General features: G+C 33.9%; 1 protein-coding gene across 1 annotated transcript; it reads right to left on the minus strand.

Annotated features, from left to right (window-relative positions):
- Positions 1-7,949: 7,949 nt before the first annotated feature.
- On the minus strand, positions 7,950-14,471 carry LOC128165573 (NFU1 iron-sulfur cluster scaffold homolog, mitochondrial-like). Its single transcript, XM_052830237.1, has 8 exons — positions 14,348-14,471; positions 14,180-14,262; positions 11,182-11,317; positions 10,132-10,198; positions 9,834-9,948; positions 9,161-9,264; positions 8,691-8,825; positions 7,950-8,571 (listed from the first exon to the last, which is right to left on the minus strand). Exons 1-8 carry the CDS (start codon positions 14,410-14,412, stop codon positions 8,488-8,490), a joined length of 789 nt encoding a protein of 262 aa, XP_052686197.1. The 5' UTR covers positions 14,413-14,471; the 3' UTR covers positions 7,950-8,487.
- Positions 14,472-14,510: the final 39 nt, after the last annotated feature.

The raw sequence follows: 14,510 nt of genomic DNA on the forward strand, positions 1-14,510 counted from the left end.
ATGGGATTCCAAAGGCGTGTTGGGTTCTCATACTCCCGTCACAACACCTGAAATATACACTGAATGACTCGGGCAAGGGAGGGAAAAAATGAGAGTATTCCACCTAATCTGCATAAAATTGTTAAATTATCAGCAAATTTATTTATTTTATACTAATAATGTTTTATCAATATCAGTAAGTTGTGGACATTTTGTGTTTATTTCATACTTTGCAAAATAAAAGTGTATAACTAGTATTAAAGAAAAGACTTTTAAAAATTTGATTTTCTGTCACATATTCACATGATATGCACATGAATAATGTACATGTATGCATATATAAGGTCTCGTTTTTATTTTGTTGCATAAATATCCGATAGAATTGAACTTACACATCATGAGCCCTTGAGCTCTCATGCAGAAAAAGTTTTATGGCGATTGTTTTCTGTCCAGTTGTATTATTCTGCTGTTGGATAATATTTCTCTTACTGAAGTTAAATGACCATTTTATTCAGCAAGGAATCCGTAAGAGTGTCTACGATATTCGGGAAATCATGGAAGCTGTTTTAGGGCTGATGATTTCATTTTTATATGAATGTAAAATTAATCTTTTCCATAATATTCATGCTGTGCATCCTTCTTATTGGTATACCAAATCCCGAACTATTTTATAAACAGACTTTAAAAAAAGCCATTTTTTTTCATAAGTTTTGCTGTAAGGTTTTTCTGGCATAAAACAATTGCACTGAATTGTAAAACAGATAATAAATATGGAATTTAAAAAAGTCTAACCAAATCTTCATTTGGACATCGTCTGGAATACAAGACAGTTAATTATATTTGGTTTGCGCCTTGATGGTCAATGTTTTTCCATTGCGATAATATTTTTCCTGTTAAAAGAGACACGGGAATAAGTTTAAGGTATCATTGGAATTTTTCATACGTATATTTTCGATTTGTGTATCATAAATTGTTTAACACATAATTACCATATATGTAGAGGAAATTCAGATTGATTGAATGGGGCGTTCGAACGGAAGAACCCCACCAGAAAGACGGAATTAAGATGACACGTCGTTTGTCACTGTTCACATGCGGTTATTAGCTCATGAACTTTGCAAAGACATTGATTTAACCTTTCAGGGGTCATTTCAAGTAAATTGGTCATGGAATTTAACAAATTACCATGATGAACATTTTTGCAGCCTTGGTGAATTTGATACATCTGTTAAATTGAATAGAACAACTTAGTTACTGATGAAAGGTTCTTCTGCCTCATTACGTGAAAAAAATGTCATTAAAATGAAAATCAATCCATGTTCGCTAACCCCTTGCTGACAGTGGATTCTAGATATTCAGACGCTCGACTTCAAACAATCTTTTAGCCAGGGATTCGTCTTTTATCTTTGCATACGTGTGATTCTCTTTTATAAAATAGAGATTTCGTAAATGATATATTTTTTTGTAATTTGAATCAGATTTTAAGATTTGGTAACAAGATATAAGGTGGTAGAATTCAATGTACGGGTACCTGCATATAGAACCAGTGATATGACAAGATTACTTACAGAATTTATTCAAAGGTGTCCGTGACCTAGTGGCCAAATTTTTAGATATTTTGAAAAACAACATTAAGTTTTAAATTTTATATTTTTCACATGTTTCAAGAACAATTTATAGGGACTCTGTCGTATATTTCTCGGCACCGCTAGCTAAGATGTCCAAAAGAGGGTCCAAAAAGATAATTTGCAATTTTTCAAAGAATTACTTGCATCTCAAAACACACATATAAATCAAAAAACTAAAATGAAGTGCAGGTATGAAATGAGATCATGTCCTAAATAATCTATAACACTGCTCCCAAAAAACAGTGCGATGAAAATGTACATAACAGAGCCCATTCTTGTTGCCTACCATGAACAGGTATCGTATAACTACCTCTTATTTAGAGGCTTTGAATTATCCGAGATCAAGTTTCGATTTTAAACACATATAATTTAAAAGAAGGAGGAGTTTAACACTTTCTTCATAATGTTGTTCATTATTTATAAATCAAATTCGTATTAAGATTTTTATGCGTGATAATGTTAAGTAAAAATTACACGAATTTTTACATGATTAACTGATCAAGTTTCCAACCATTTATGTTCAGACATTGTGAAAAGACGAATTTGACAGTCAATTTATTTCTTTATTATCTCTTGACGTAATGTGTTCCAGATATAAAAACGTAACTTTTATATGCATATCATTATTTTTTAAAATTAAGATACTAATACTCTATTAAAAATTCTAAAGACTAGAAATCTTGAAGTAAAAATACTTTTAACACCATTTTCTTGTTGTTTGAAATTAAGATTACATGGTCTCCTGGATTCATAAAAAAATATAGTTTGGTTTTCGTAACAAATGTTGAAAACTACCAGTTTGAAGTAATAACTTTACAGTAATTTCTATTAATTAGAACTACATTGATCAACCTGCAAAAATTAGAAACATGCAAATAAAAATATCTTAATTCCTAAACATATCGTCGATGGTGAATTCCGCAAGATTTCTTTGCAAAATGAAGTTTCTTGTCAATTTCAATTTATTTTAAAGAGTTAATTTAATTAAATAAGAATGAATATTTCTTGTATTTGGTTACTTTTGAAACAGAAGTAACGATCAATTAAACCCGAAACGAAAAAGGAGGCGGAAGAGAGAAAAATAAATTGGCACATTGAAAAATGGGAGAGAATAATTTGATATGATTTGGTATAAAGACTCAACTATCAGAATAAATAATGGAGAAAACCAAACGGTTCGATAATGAAGACCCGTGCCTTGCACGGCCACTCCACGTCGAGCTCTCGTGCCCGGCTTCTATGGTACAGCTCTTGTCTCAGTCCTATAAAACCCACAGAATAATCTCATATTATTCTCTAAGCCTCTGATAACGCTAGAAACATGTACAATTCATCGGATAACCTCCATGTTTTGGAGCCACTTCGGAAGCCAAAAGAACATTAGTGATGATCTCAAAATTCGTCGAACGGTGAAACTTCGGATAGCTGAGTAATGCAATAATGTAGGTATTTGGTTGTAAATCTTTTACTTAATATGTTGCTTTATTCTAATGGAGAAAAACTGCAAATTGATGTTATAACGTTTTCTTTTGAATCAGACACGCGGGTACGGAATGAACTTGCAGACGACAAATACGATACATTGTGCAAGGAATAAAACAAATATTGAAAACCATTTCAAAAATTTGTGCAGCAAATTCCCACAGTTGCGCTTCTATTTTTTACAATATATCATCATTTTCACCATTTAATGAATGAAAGGAGATTAAAATCTCATTTTCGAAGTTTAGATCATTTTACAAATGTGTTCATTAAGGTTTCACTTTGATGTTATAGCAAGCAGAGTTCCCATGCTAAGTTTTGTATTTCTCCCTCTTTTCTTTGCAAACAAACACTTCATTTTTCATCATAGAAGATGACATACTCAATCAACAAAGTGCCCACTAGAATTTCAACCGGAATCGTGATGAATTTACAAAAAATCCCAAGTCCGATTAACCAAAGAAAGGCTCTATATATCCTGTGACAAGAAAAACTGATTAGGCGGGGTCAAAATGACAGAATAAATTTCATCTTTTGGGATATCCAATATTTTTTAAAATCTTCGGTCGATTTAACGTAATGATAAGATTTCTGCTAAATCTATCACCCGATGTGAAGATTAAATCATAAATAAGAGAGAAAAATCTTATCTTATCGTCTGGTAGCCCAGTAAATGCAGACTACGGAACGAAGTCTATGGTGTTAATTTATGAGCTTTTCCCTGTATATATCTTGTTTCAGATATTAAGCTAATTACCTGTGATTCACTCTATTTTAACAGTTTTTGCTGAATGGTATGTTATATGATAAATTGACCAGATTTCGATGCATTTATGATGCATACCCGAGTTGGAATTTTGACGACAAAATTCAGCTTGCCACTAACACTAGCATACAGGCAAGTTTGCAGGAATGTCTATATACTTGCTATTAAGAAAAAAGGGCTATTAATTTCGCTTCCTAAAAAAATTAACTGTAATTTTTGCTGTTTAACGGTTTGTTTTCAAAGCTAAATCACTATTATGGCCTACCAGTGTTCATACGAATGGGAACAAAAAAAATGTTAAAAGGGTATAAAATGATGTAAACCATATCTAAGTAATCTATTGTCTTGATTTTTCAATTTCTAAAACAATTAGAATTAGCATTGTACATTAAAACGAACAATAAATATACTTGAGATCTACAATCTGGATATACATTCAAGGCGCGTTTGTAATTACAAATTACGGAAATGAAGTCTATAGGCGTTTAAAATTCCATTTAAGTTTCTCTTTCATGGCGGTAAACGTTGTCTCTCGGAGTGAGGAATGTCTCCCATTATTCGATCGTTTTATCTTCGGGGGAGGCGAACAGCGAAACAATTTGTCAGCAGTGGCATTTTAGAGGGAAAAAATACAAGTTTTATTGTCAAGGACCTTTGACAGCCTCTTATTTGCTAGTAACAATGACCTCCATTACGAGATAGAAAGTTTTTTGCATCGCTTGAATGACAAGTTTTCTCTCTATCTGAATGCGAGGATGATTTGACAAAAAAGTCCTTCGTTTCATACGGCCTGATCACACACGATGCTAGACAATATACAGAAAATGGAAAAATTTTCATTTCAATTTATTTAAATATATTTAAATATTTTAAAACTGTTATCGCATGCCTATGCCATCGCATTCTTCACTCACATGAAAAAAAATATTTAAAATGTAGCGTTTATTTTGATTACAACAGCAAACTGCCTTCAGTAATTGCGTTATTTATTTTTAACAAAGATCAGGAGAAGTTGGGTAGCTTTTGGGACAAAAATTGCCGATAAATAACAACGACTTAAGTTCTGAATGCAACCTTCTTACATAATACTATAACAGTTTAAAGGACCAAAATATTTACTGAAACACAAAAACCTTCAGATATCACAAACCCGGAAAAGGGTTATCTTGCACCCGAGCCAGAAGGGGTAAACTAAGGAATGCCTAGAGAGATAGACCAGGGTAGTTAAATAAAAAGTCAAGTTAATAAGTCCATCGAACTCGATCTTAATTATCGCTACCTCCCACTGAACTCAAAGTCAATATCATCAAGGATAGACAAACACCACGGGGGCGCTCAAATCACTTTATACTGGGGGGATTTCTCATTTGCCGCGGGAGACCTACCTCACAAAAAGTCCACTAATGATTTCAATGGGTAAGTCACAAATCATTGTTAAACGCGCCTTTTGATTTTATACTAAATACGGTGTAGATCTTATGGAGTGGTTTATAAATGACCAACCAAGTAAATTTTGCATTGTCTTGCTGTAAAACGCAATGAAAAAAAACGTTACAATTATGTCGAAAATAAATTCCTTCGTTTAATTATTACTGTTTTATCATTATGAGTTAGCAAAAATAGTGCATATATTTACATTATGATTTTCAGATTCCAGTGAAAAACAGGTCGGACAAAATATAAAAGCATCCTAAAAACTGTGTTTCCTTCAAATATTGATGCGCTCGGTAACCACAACACAGGGCTTTAGATTACGTAGTAGGACCAAGTTTTATCCCAAAGGCAGAAAGCGGGGCCCCGGGTCTATATCAGCCTGTAGTACAGGTCCTGCTGGGACCATGTGGCTTCACAAAAAGCCCGCTGTGTCCAAAGTCCCGATATACCAGGTACCAATCGAACAACCTCATTTATATCGGTTTTACAGTACCTGTACTTTAACGTATTTGTACAACAGATGTATATTTAAATTAGTCAATACAGAAGTTCTAATTATAATCTTTTGTCGAAAGGTAATCAATCCCAATCAGGTGACGAGGAAAAAGAGAGAGAGAGAGAGAGAGAGAGAGAGAGAGAGAGAGAGAGAGAGAGAGAGAGAGAGAGAGACTGATTTTGACCATAAACGAATTCAAAATATGACCATTTTAAAACTCAAATCAATATTGTCTTCCTTGCCATCGTTATTGTCATACAAAACATATTATTATTATTATTTGTGTTTGCTATAATCATAAAATTAACCTATCATTAAGTAGTATCGTCAATATTCATATGTATATCAATTAAAAATTATAAATCACTGAATGGTTACATGTTGTGTAAAAGAACGCGTCAAAGTTGCTGTATTAAGATACATTAGAGTTTGGTGATTGGTGTGCTTGAAAGTTGTTACGCAAAAGAAACTAGATAAATGACCGAATCCGCCAAGGAAACGACCAGACATCTTAGATTGGTATCTTTTGGCATGGACACTGGGTCGTATAACGCACAGCTATGGAGTACTGTCCTATTCACCTCCATCGATTGATTTAAGATCAATGGTTGACCCAAATATCGTATTTGCGTCATCATGCAAGATAGGGTTCATATTTCAATCAAATTTGACTAAAAGTGAAGATTAAAAACAGTTGGAATTAAGACTTGAAATCTTCTGGTAGAAAAAATATGATAATAGAGCAACCCCTTCTAACAATATAAGTTATAGTTTATGCAACAAAACAACGATCTTGTAATGCAGAAATACGAGTAATCTATGGATAAGTTAATCCCTTGCAGTGCACTTCTTCAATCGATTTGGGAAAGAAAAGAATTAACATTGTAATGATTTTAAGCGAATTGCCTTGCATATCATCAGTTCGCTTATTTGTAAAAAAAAATTGGACTATTTCTTGCAAATAAAAAATTTTAAACTCTCTCTCTCTCTTGAAAATCTTATTACTACAACGGTGTAATTATATCTAAAATAGAAATCGTCAATAATATCTAATATTATTGCTTTTACCAAACATAAATAATTGATTGTAAGAAACCTATGTACTTTACTAGATAATTCAAACAAACCTATATAGCACTGCTTCCGTCACATAAGCATAAATATACTTGCACATAACGAAATCCAAAATAAGAATTATCGGAATTCATTAATGACCTTGTGTTAAATTGTTTAATTTGATTAGTCACCAAATATGTATGTGTGACGTACAGAAAAGCCGAATATTTGCAAGCACAACTGGGACCGTGATTGAGTTAACTGCCCTCTTCACGTAGAATTTCATTTTTGTACATTAATGACCGTGATTGAGTAAGCTCTCTTTTTCACGAAGAATTTCATCTTTGTACATATTAAAAGACGGGATATGTAACATTCTAACCTTTTTACAGTCTTCTTGGGGAAAATGAGCATAAATTGAGACGATAATAGGTCGCACTGAATTGCAAAATACTAATTTCACGGGATTTTAAAAATTTATTAATTTAAAATATAAAACTGTAAAATCAGACAGCTACATTGATCTTCTATACCTGGATATCAAAGCTATCACACAGGTGTATACTAATAGTATTAATACAAGTTTCCCGCAATGCGTTCTACAGTTCAATTTTCGAAGATCTTAAATGATGTTGAAATATTATATGGGGGTTGATTGTATTTAAGGATATACACATCGTCGGAAACCCATGCGAGACTGGCCGTGGGTTTCCGACGATGGGATATACATCGCCCAAATACTTTCTTTTGAACTCATAAATAAAACAATACTATGAATGTGTAACAGTAGCAATGGTTTATTACTATAACGATCATTTCTACAATAAAATCAACATAACCAAAAAGTGGGCACACATTGCATACAAGCAGTCGTCTGTGCACCCAAAGTAAATAAAAGTCAACCTTTGGGGTATTTACAAATAGAGTGGAGCTTCTACCAAAGGAAAGCGCCATTGATGGTAAAAGATCTGTAAAGCATAATGTTTAAATTGGTTGTAAACCATTCCAGTTATCAGAAAAATCAGAAACAAAAAAAATTATTACTAAAACGTATTTTATATGTTTAAACTTAATTTTTGAATCTTTATAACTCTAACTAAATGTTCATTCTTGTATTCATTTGTGCTACATTCTCATCTTAGAACCATTATAACAAGACCTTGGACTTTCGGTTGGACGTAGCTACCTATTTCTTGCGTCAAAACAAGTTAAAATGACGCGGTTACAAGCGAAATATGCACAATTTGCGTAGTCTTGCCTCAAAAGCCAGACAAATCTTGTTGATTTCAAAGAGCATTGGCTAAGTGGCCAGCAATAAAATAGACAGGCATACGTTACATTGCTGTTTGACACAACTACCCAAAGTCCAAGCTCTTGTTAAAATGGTTCTAAACCTTTAAACAGTTAAGACAATAATTTCAAATTCGTTTATACAGAAAAATAATAAATACTACATTGATTTGTCCCCCAAACAAAAGGTAGGGTAGTTAATCAACACAGTATTACAAAAGATTACACCAACAAGTAATGCTAAAATCGCCATTTATTATTAGGCAAAAGCACCCGAAAGAAAGTCAAATAACACAGACGGCTGTCTCACAATATTATCACGTGTCTCACAATACATCACGTGTCTCACAATATCATCATGTCTCCGGCGACTTCTCCTCCAGCGATTTCTCTAACTTTTCGAATTCTGTTTTGTTGACGTCATCTACCTCATCTTCAATCTGTGAAATTTGGTAAAATATTGCAATCAGATAAAATTAAAGTTGCTTAACTTAGAACACCACAAAGTTTATATAAGTATCAATGTACTAAGATTTTAAAGACGGCCAACAACTAGTACCTGTTCTACGCCCATCACTTCCGGTATGTAGAACTGCAGCATGTTTTGCACGCCGTTCTTTAAGGTAACCACAGAACTGGGACAGCTCGTGCAGGAGCCCTGCATCTTCAGCTTCACAATACCGTCCTCGAAACCCTGACCCATGAATAAAGAGCAAGTCATTTTAGACTACAAGCCATAAATAAAATAAGTAGCTACCAGAATAGTATGCATGGAAGTATCTATGGGAGAGATACTAGTATGAGTTAAATGTATCATGTAGAATTGTAGTTTCTTCAAATGGAAGCTACACATATACATGTAAATATTGTGTTTGTTGTGTTTGTTGTAGTATGTAGGAAAATATCGTGACCATTTAGGTATGACGAGAGAGCGGAAGTTTCTTCAGAATGAAACATGTATGCATTAGTGACAGTAAATACTGTAGTTGTAGGTGTTGAATAAACAATGAGTATAAGACAGACGTGTACCATGTAGACAATGTCCCCGCCATCCTCCTGTACAGTGGGCCGGATACGTGTGTCCAAGAGTTCCTTGATCATCAACACAGTCTCGTCATCATCCGGGTCGATAGCTAAACATATACAGCATGGAGACCATGAGGGTTTAGAAATACAACGAATTTCGTTAAAATTAATTCTATAGCGATTTTCTCTGAGCTACGATGTTATCAAATCGTTATTCTTTATAGCCATTCTTCAAATTTATTAACTTTACTTCGATGCATGTTGGCGTTGGATGTTGCAAACATTATTACACTAGGGTGTTATCTAATAAATTAATGATCAGATACAGAAGGAGAAGGAGACTGCCATTGCCTGTAAATTATTTCACAGAATTTGATCTCATTAACTTGAAAGTATTACACATCATCCTAAGTAGGCGTGATCACATTACAATACTAATAGAACATGACAATAGGACAGCGTGTTTACATAGTGTATGGCAATTAAGGGATTAAACGGGATTATTCTGCACAATGGGATTTAAATTAAATTTATCTCATGAAATTTGACAAAACATCTTATTAGGTTTTCCCATTATTATTTGCATCTGTTGAATAATACAAAATTCTCTCCATCCCCCATCCCCTCCCCAGCATGACACGTGACAAGATTAGAAACTGTACAAGCAATTAATAACCTGTGTCTGCGGAGGGTTGTTCGTCCGTCAGAATGGGTAAGTTACTGGCGAAGAAGTCCATGATGGTGGCGTATATGTCTGGCTTCATAACTTGCCAGTCCAAATCATCGTCAGCCTGCACAAAATACAATCAATTAGCATGCAATTGAACCCTTTTATTTTTTCATATACAAAGTTTGAACAACATTTTCCCGATTGTCTAAAGCCCTGGTTCCTACCGAAGGTCGAGCTGAAGGCTAACCGCGGTTTGCAGCGATCAGTTGTTTGAAGGCTTAAACAATGTTAAAGCAGTACTTACTTTTGTAACTGTGATAAATTCAGGCCCGAAGAATACTCCTTTTACGCCATCAATTCTGAATAAAAGCCTATAAAAACAAATAAATCACAAATTTAAATTCAATTCTTATGAAAGGCATACAGCTACATGTATAAAAATTATTTACACACCTACTGAAGTCGTTAAGGGATTCGCAATTTATTTTAGTTTATTGAAAATCAAATAAACATACTTTTTAAACTTTCATGTATATACTTATACATGTACTAATTTCTCTAACAAACATATATTTTTGAACCCTTTAAACTTCTAACAAATTCCAAATATCTTATAAAAATGTGTCCTTGGATATAATTTGGATCTGTTTTAAAGTATCGTATCTTTAATAAATCAGTTTGGCGTACGAGGGGAAAAGTTAGGTCGTTCGCGTAAACTTTAAATGCGTAAAACGCACAAAAACGACAGTAAAGAGGCACAATTATTTGACAATGCCTTATTCCGCCTGTGTTTTTGTAAAGTACTTTCAATTGTTCGTATCATTTTCATTCTGATCTCCATTTTGATACATTTTAAACAGAATGCCAGAGTTAGACAAAAACTAAGCCTGACAAAAAATTATTACTGTCCGTTCCATGGCATCTAATTATTACACATTATACCAGAACACTCCCGGAAGTTTTGAATAGTTAACTCTTACTTTCCCCTTTATCTATATTTTCCCCTTTTTTCATTGTAGATAAATACTAGTAATAACTGAGTTTAAGAAAACCTTGGAAAACCGACGCGATGCTTTCGATTGTTTGATTACGTTATCACTATATTTTGACCATCAAAATTGCTATGTGCCTCATGAAACAATTTTTGTTTGGGTTTTTTTTTTAAATCTAAAAACTGTGGTCGAGTTTCGTTGATTATCTAGGAACGTGTCACTGGGTAAGACATTACATGCGTACTGTAAAAATAGAATGAAGTACAATCATCTTTGACAAAGAAAACCCCAACCAACGTAAAGTTTAAAGTCTCATCTACTTGTACAGTTTAAGATAGACCATTAACTTATAGGACACCTACTTTGCTAAGGGAGAGCATGCTGATGACTGGGGATTCGGAAAGTCGATTGTTCCGGACTCCAGAACCTGAACTCCCGGAACAAACTTCAGACTGTTGGGGTTGGGAGTTTCCTGGGTCTGGATGAACATGGTCCTCACTGAGGATAAAACATACACTACTGACAGACATGTACTTGATTTTTCACTTACAATTCTACTTATATACATATACTTACATGTATATACTGGTATTGAACCATACGGTCAATGCTTCTATGCTCTCAACAATCCTATTTTTGAGGGCGATGGTTTTATAGACGACAATAGTCATCATAGCAATGCAGAAACAACTTCTTGCTTTATTTAGTTAATACACATGAATAACTTTTATATACATGCAAATGTATAAAACAGCCATTAATCAGAACTTGGTCATATATTATGATTTAAGCTTTGTATAAAATCGTATAAAATTCGGAAAATTGAAAGCAATTATGCCTTTCCTTAGCTAAGCAAATTAATGTTTTCTTAAATATGTTTGCAACCATAATATAATATTATAAGAATGGTGATGCAGCTTACTGTCGAAATATGTACAGGGCTAAAAAATAATATGAACACAGAAAAAATGACACGCTGTAAGCAAGTACATGAACATATTGAATATATGGACTTTTTAAAAGTCAGGACTTGTCAATCTTTTTTTTTTTTTAAATGATACTGTCAACAAGTTTTCTATTTCAAAAATTAGTTAAACACCAAATAATAAATCGTCCAATACTGTTGCTTTTAATAACAGCTCTTACTTTCCCAAGAAAGACAACTCTAATGTGTAGAAACCTACATTTTTACATTTTCGAATATTATGTTCACATGTATTACATAAACTTTCTTGAAATATCTTCATTATGCAGGATGATTGTTCTCTTAAGAATTACAAACTTCAGCTTCAAGCAGCATATCTTCAGAGGCCTCCAAGGATCATAACTTCAGAGACCTCCAATGATCATAACTCTATAAGAACCCTTAAAGGGGCATAGTCACGATTTTGGTCACATTTTATTTTTCTGTTTTTATTATTTACAGTGCTTTATGAATGCATTTCTAATAATCAAATGAAATTTGGGTGCCAGTCGTTGAGTTTTAGGCAAGATACAGGGCTCGCAATTCTTCGTCATGTAAACAGGGCTCGTGCCCTGTTTTTGTTTACATAGGTTCAATATACCAGTAAAAATCTTTTTTAAACTGATTTGTTTATCCTCTTATTCATTTTAAGCATGAATTAACAGTTCCTAACGATTAACACATTCATTTTGTGTTTAAAACTAGAATTTTCACTTCAACATTCAAAATGTAAACAAAAGCTTTGTTTACATAGCGAAGAATTGTAAGCTCTCTTACTCGCTTATAACTCAACAAATGACACTCAAATTTTGGTTGCCTTTTTAAAATGCCTTACTGAAGCATTGTAAACACTTAAATCGAAAAAATAATTTTGACCAAAATCGTGACCATGCCCCTTTAAAGGGGCATCCCAAGTCCACCATCAGAGTTTCAACCTAAGTCTACTGGAAAACCATAGGACCCCCCCCCCCCCCCCCCCCCAATCAAGACAACTCAACCACAATAAAAAGAACAATTTGCCCCATTAAAAAAAAGATTCCTTAAAATCTAATAAGACTTGACCAAGCTCTAATCTAAGTACCAGTAAGTAAATCAATAAGTTGATGATTGATTGCCACCACAGCTTAAGAGCTTGAAATCTTGCTCATCTTTCTTTGTGCATCGTCGAAAACCATCTATGGTCCCCTTTGACCCCTTGCATATACACTGAATCAAATACCAGCACCAGATAGCTCAGTTGTAAGAGCACCTGACTAGAGAATTCAGGGGGTCCTGGTTCGAATTCTGATCTGGTCTGTCATTATTTCTCCCACCCTGTTACATTTGGTTGTCGTGCCAACCCCTAGAACTGACAGGTTAACTCCTGTCAGGTGAAGAGCCTTGTGTGATCTTGGAGGGCGAAAATCAATTAAGAGGAAGGAGTGTGAGTGTGTGACAGTCAGGTTGGTTCTATAATTTTAAACCTTCTTAAGCACCTAGATAATGAAGATCACTCACCTGTGTCTGAAGCTAGCACTGTGATTTATTTACATCGCTAAATCAACCATGCAAGTTTGAATAAGTAAGTACTATTATTAACATAAACAGGTGACCTGCTCCAAAATCCCTAATCTCCATAAGCATCTGAAACCTTTGGCTCAGATTCAGCACCCAAGCCTGTCAAGTGCATCAGTTTTGTAACATGCATCATCCATACTCCAAAAACCTTAACCTCCTCCATCATCTGAAATTCATAGCCCAGATTTAGCATCAAAATCTTGTAAGTCCATAAGTAGGTCCAGATGCACCAACAATGTTAGTATAGTGAAAATAAGACAAGCAATAACTTAGATACAAGACTTGCTCCAAAAACTTTAACAGATCCTGACACCGATGCTAATGCAGAGGGTATAGCATGAGCTCCCCCGACTTCATCTCAGTGAGCTCAAAAGAACCATTGACATGTTTATAAGAAAGTTTGTGGCAGTAAAGCAACAGCATCTGACATTAAAATGTTGCCTGAAAATATTATTGGTATCAAGTATATATGCTTTGTGTTAGGAAATTATCGGTAGGTAAAATATCCCAAAACTAATGCAAGTTTTTGTGTTCTATAAATTGCAGATATTTTGTATATGAGGCTTTTGTAGCTCTATTAAGGCATATCAAGTTAAATTTCCACTAAGAACTAAAGATCTGCACCCACAAAAGTACATGGGGAAATGTATGATATGATTATGTAAGTAAATGATTCAGTAAGTAAAATTGTAATGGATGATGAAATATAACCCACTCTTGGGCCAATTTTTTTCATGCTGTTTCCTCTTCTATCAGCTTGGTTTTCAGCATGTGATTTTTTATTTTTTTTTTACATCATATGACACCACAGTATTACATTAAGACTAATAGATACTTACCAAAAGCTGACTGTGACTTCCATTTTAAGAAATCTTTCTTCTGTCTTTGTAAAGTTGCAATACTTCGAGAATAGGATAATACTCTGTAAAAGAAAGAGACTTAAATCTTTATTAAATCATTAATTTATACTTTCCATTCATATTAGACAACCAGAGCAAAGAATCTACCTCTTTAACCCTCCTTTCCGAAAGAGAGACACGGAGAGATTGCGTAAAATTTGTCTAGACGCCATTTTGAAAGGCGCGCAGGTGATTGTCAGTTCGCACACAGTACCTTCATTATTGTGAAAAGTTAATTTTCAATGAAATTGCCCATTTAAAGTAACACAGC

The sequence above is a fragment of the Crassostrea angulata genome, chromosome 10 (assembly GCF_025612915.1).
Source record: "Crassostrea angulata isolate pt1a10 chromosome 10, ASM2561291v2, whole genome shotgun sequence".
Taxonomy (NCBI): Eukaryota; Metazoa; Mollusca; class Bivalvia; order Ostreida; family Ostreidae; genus Magallana; species Magallana angulata.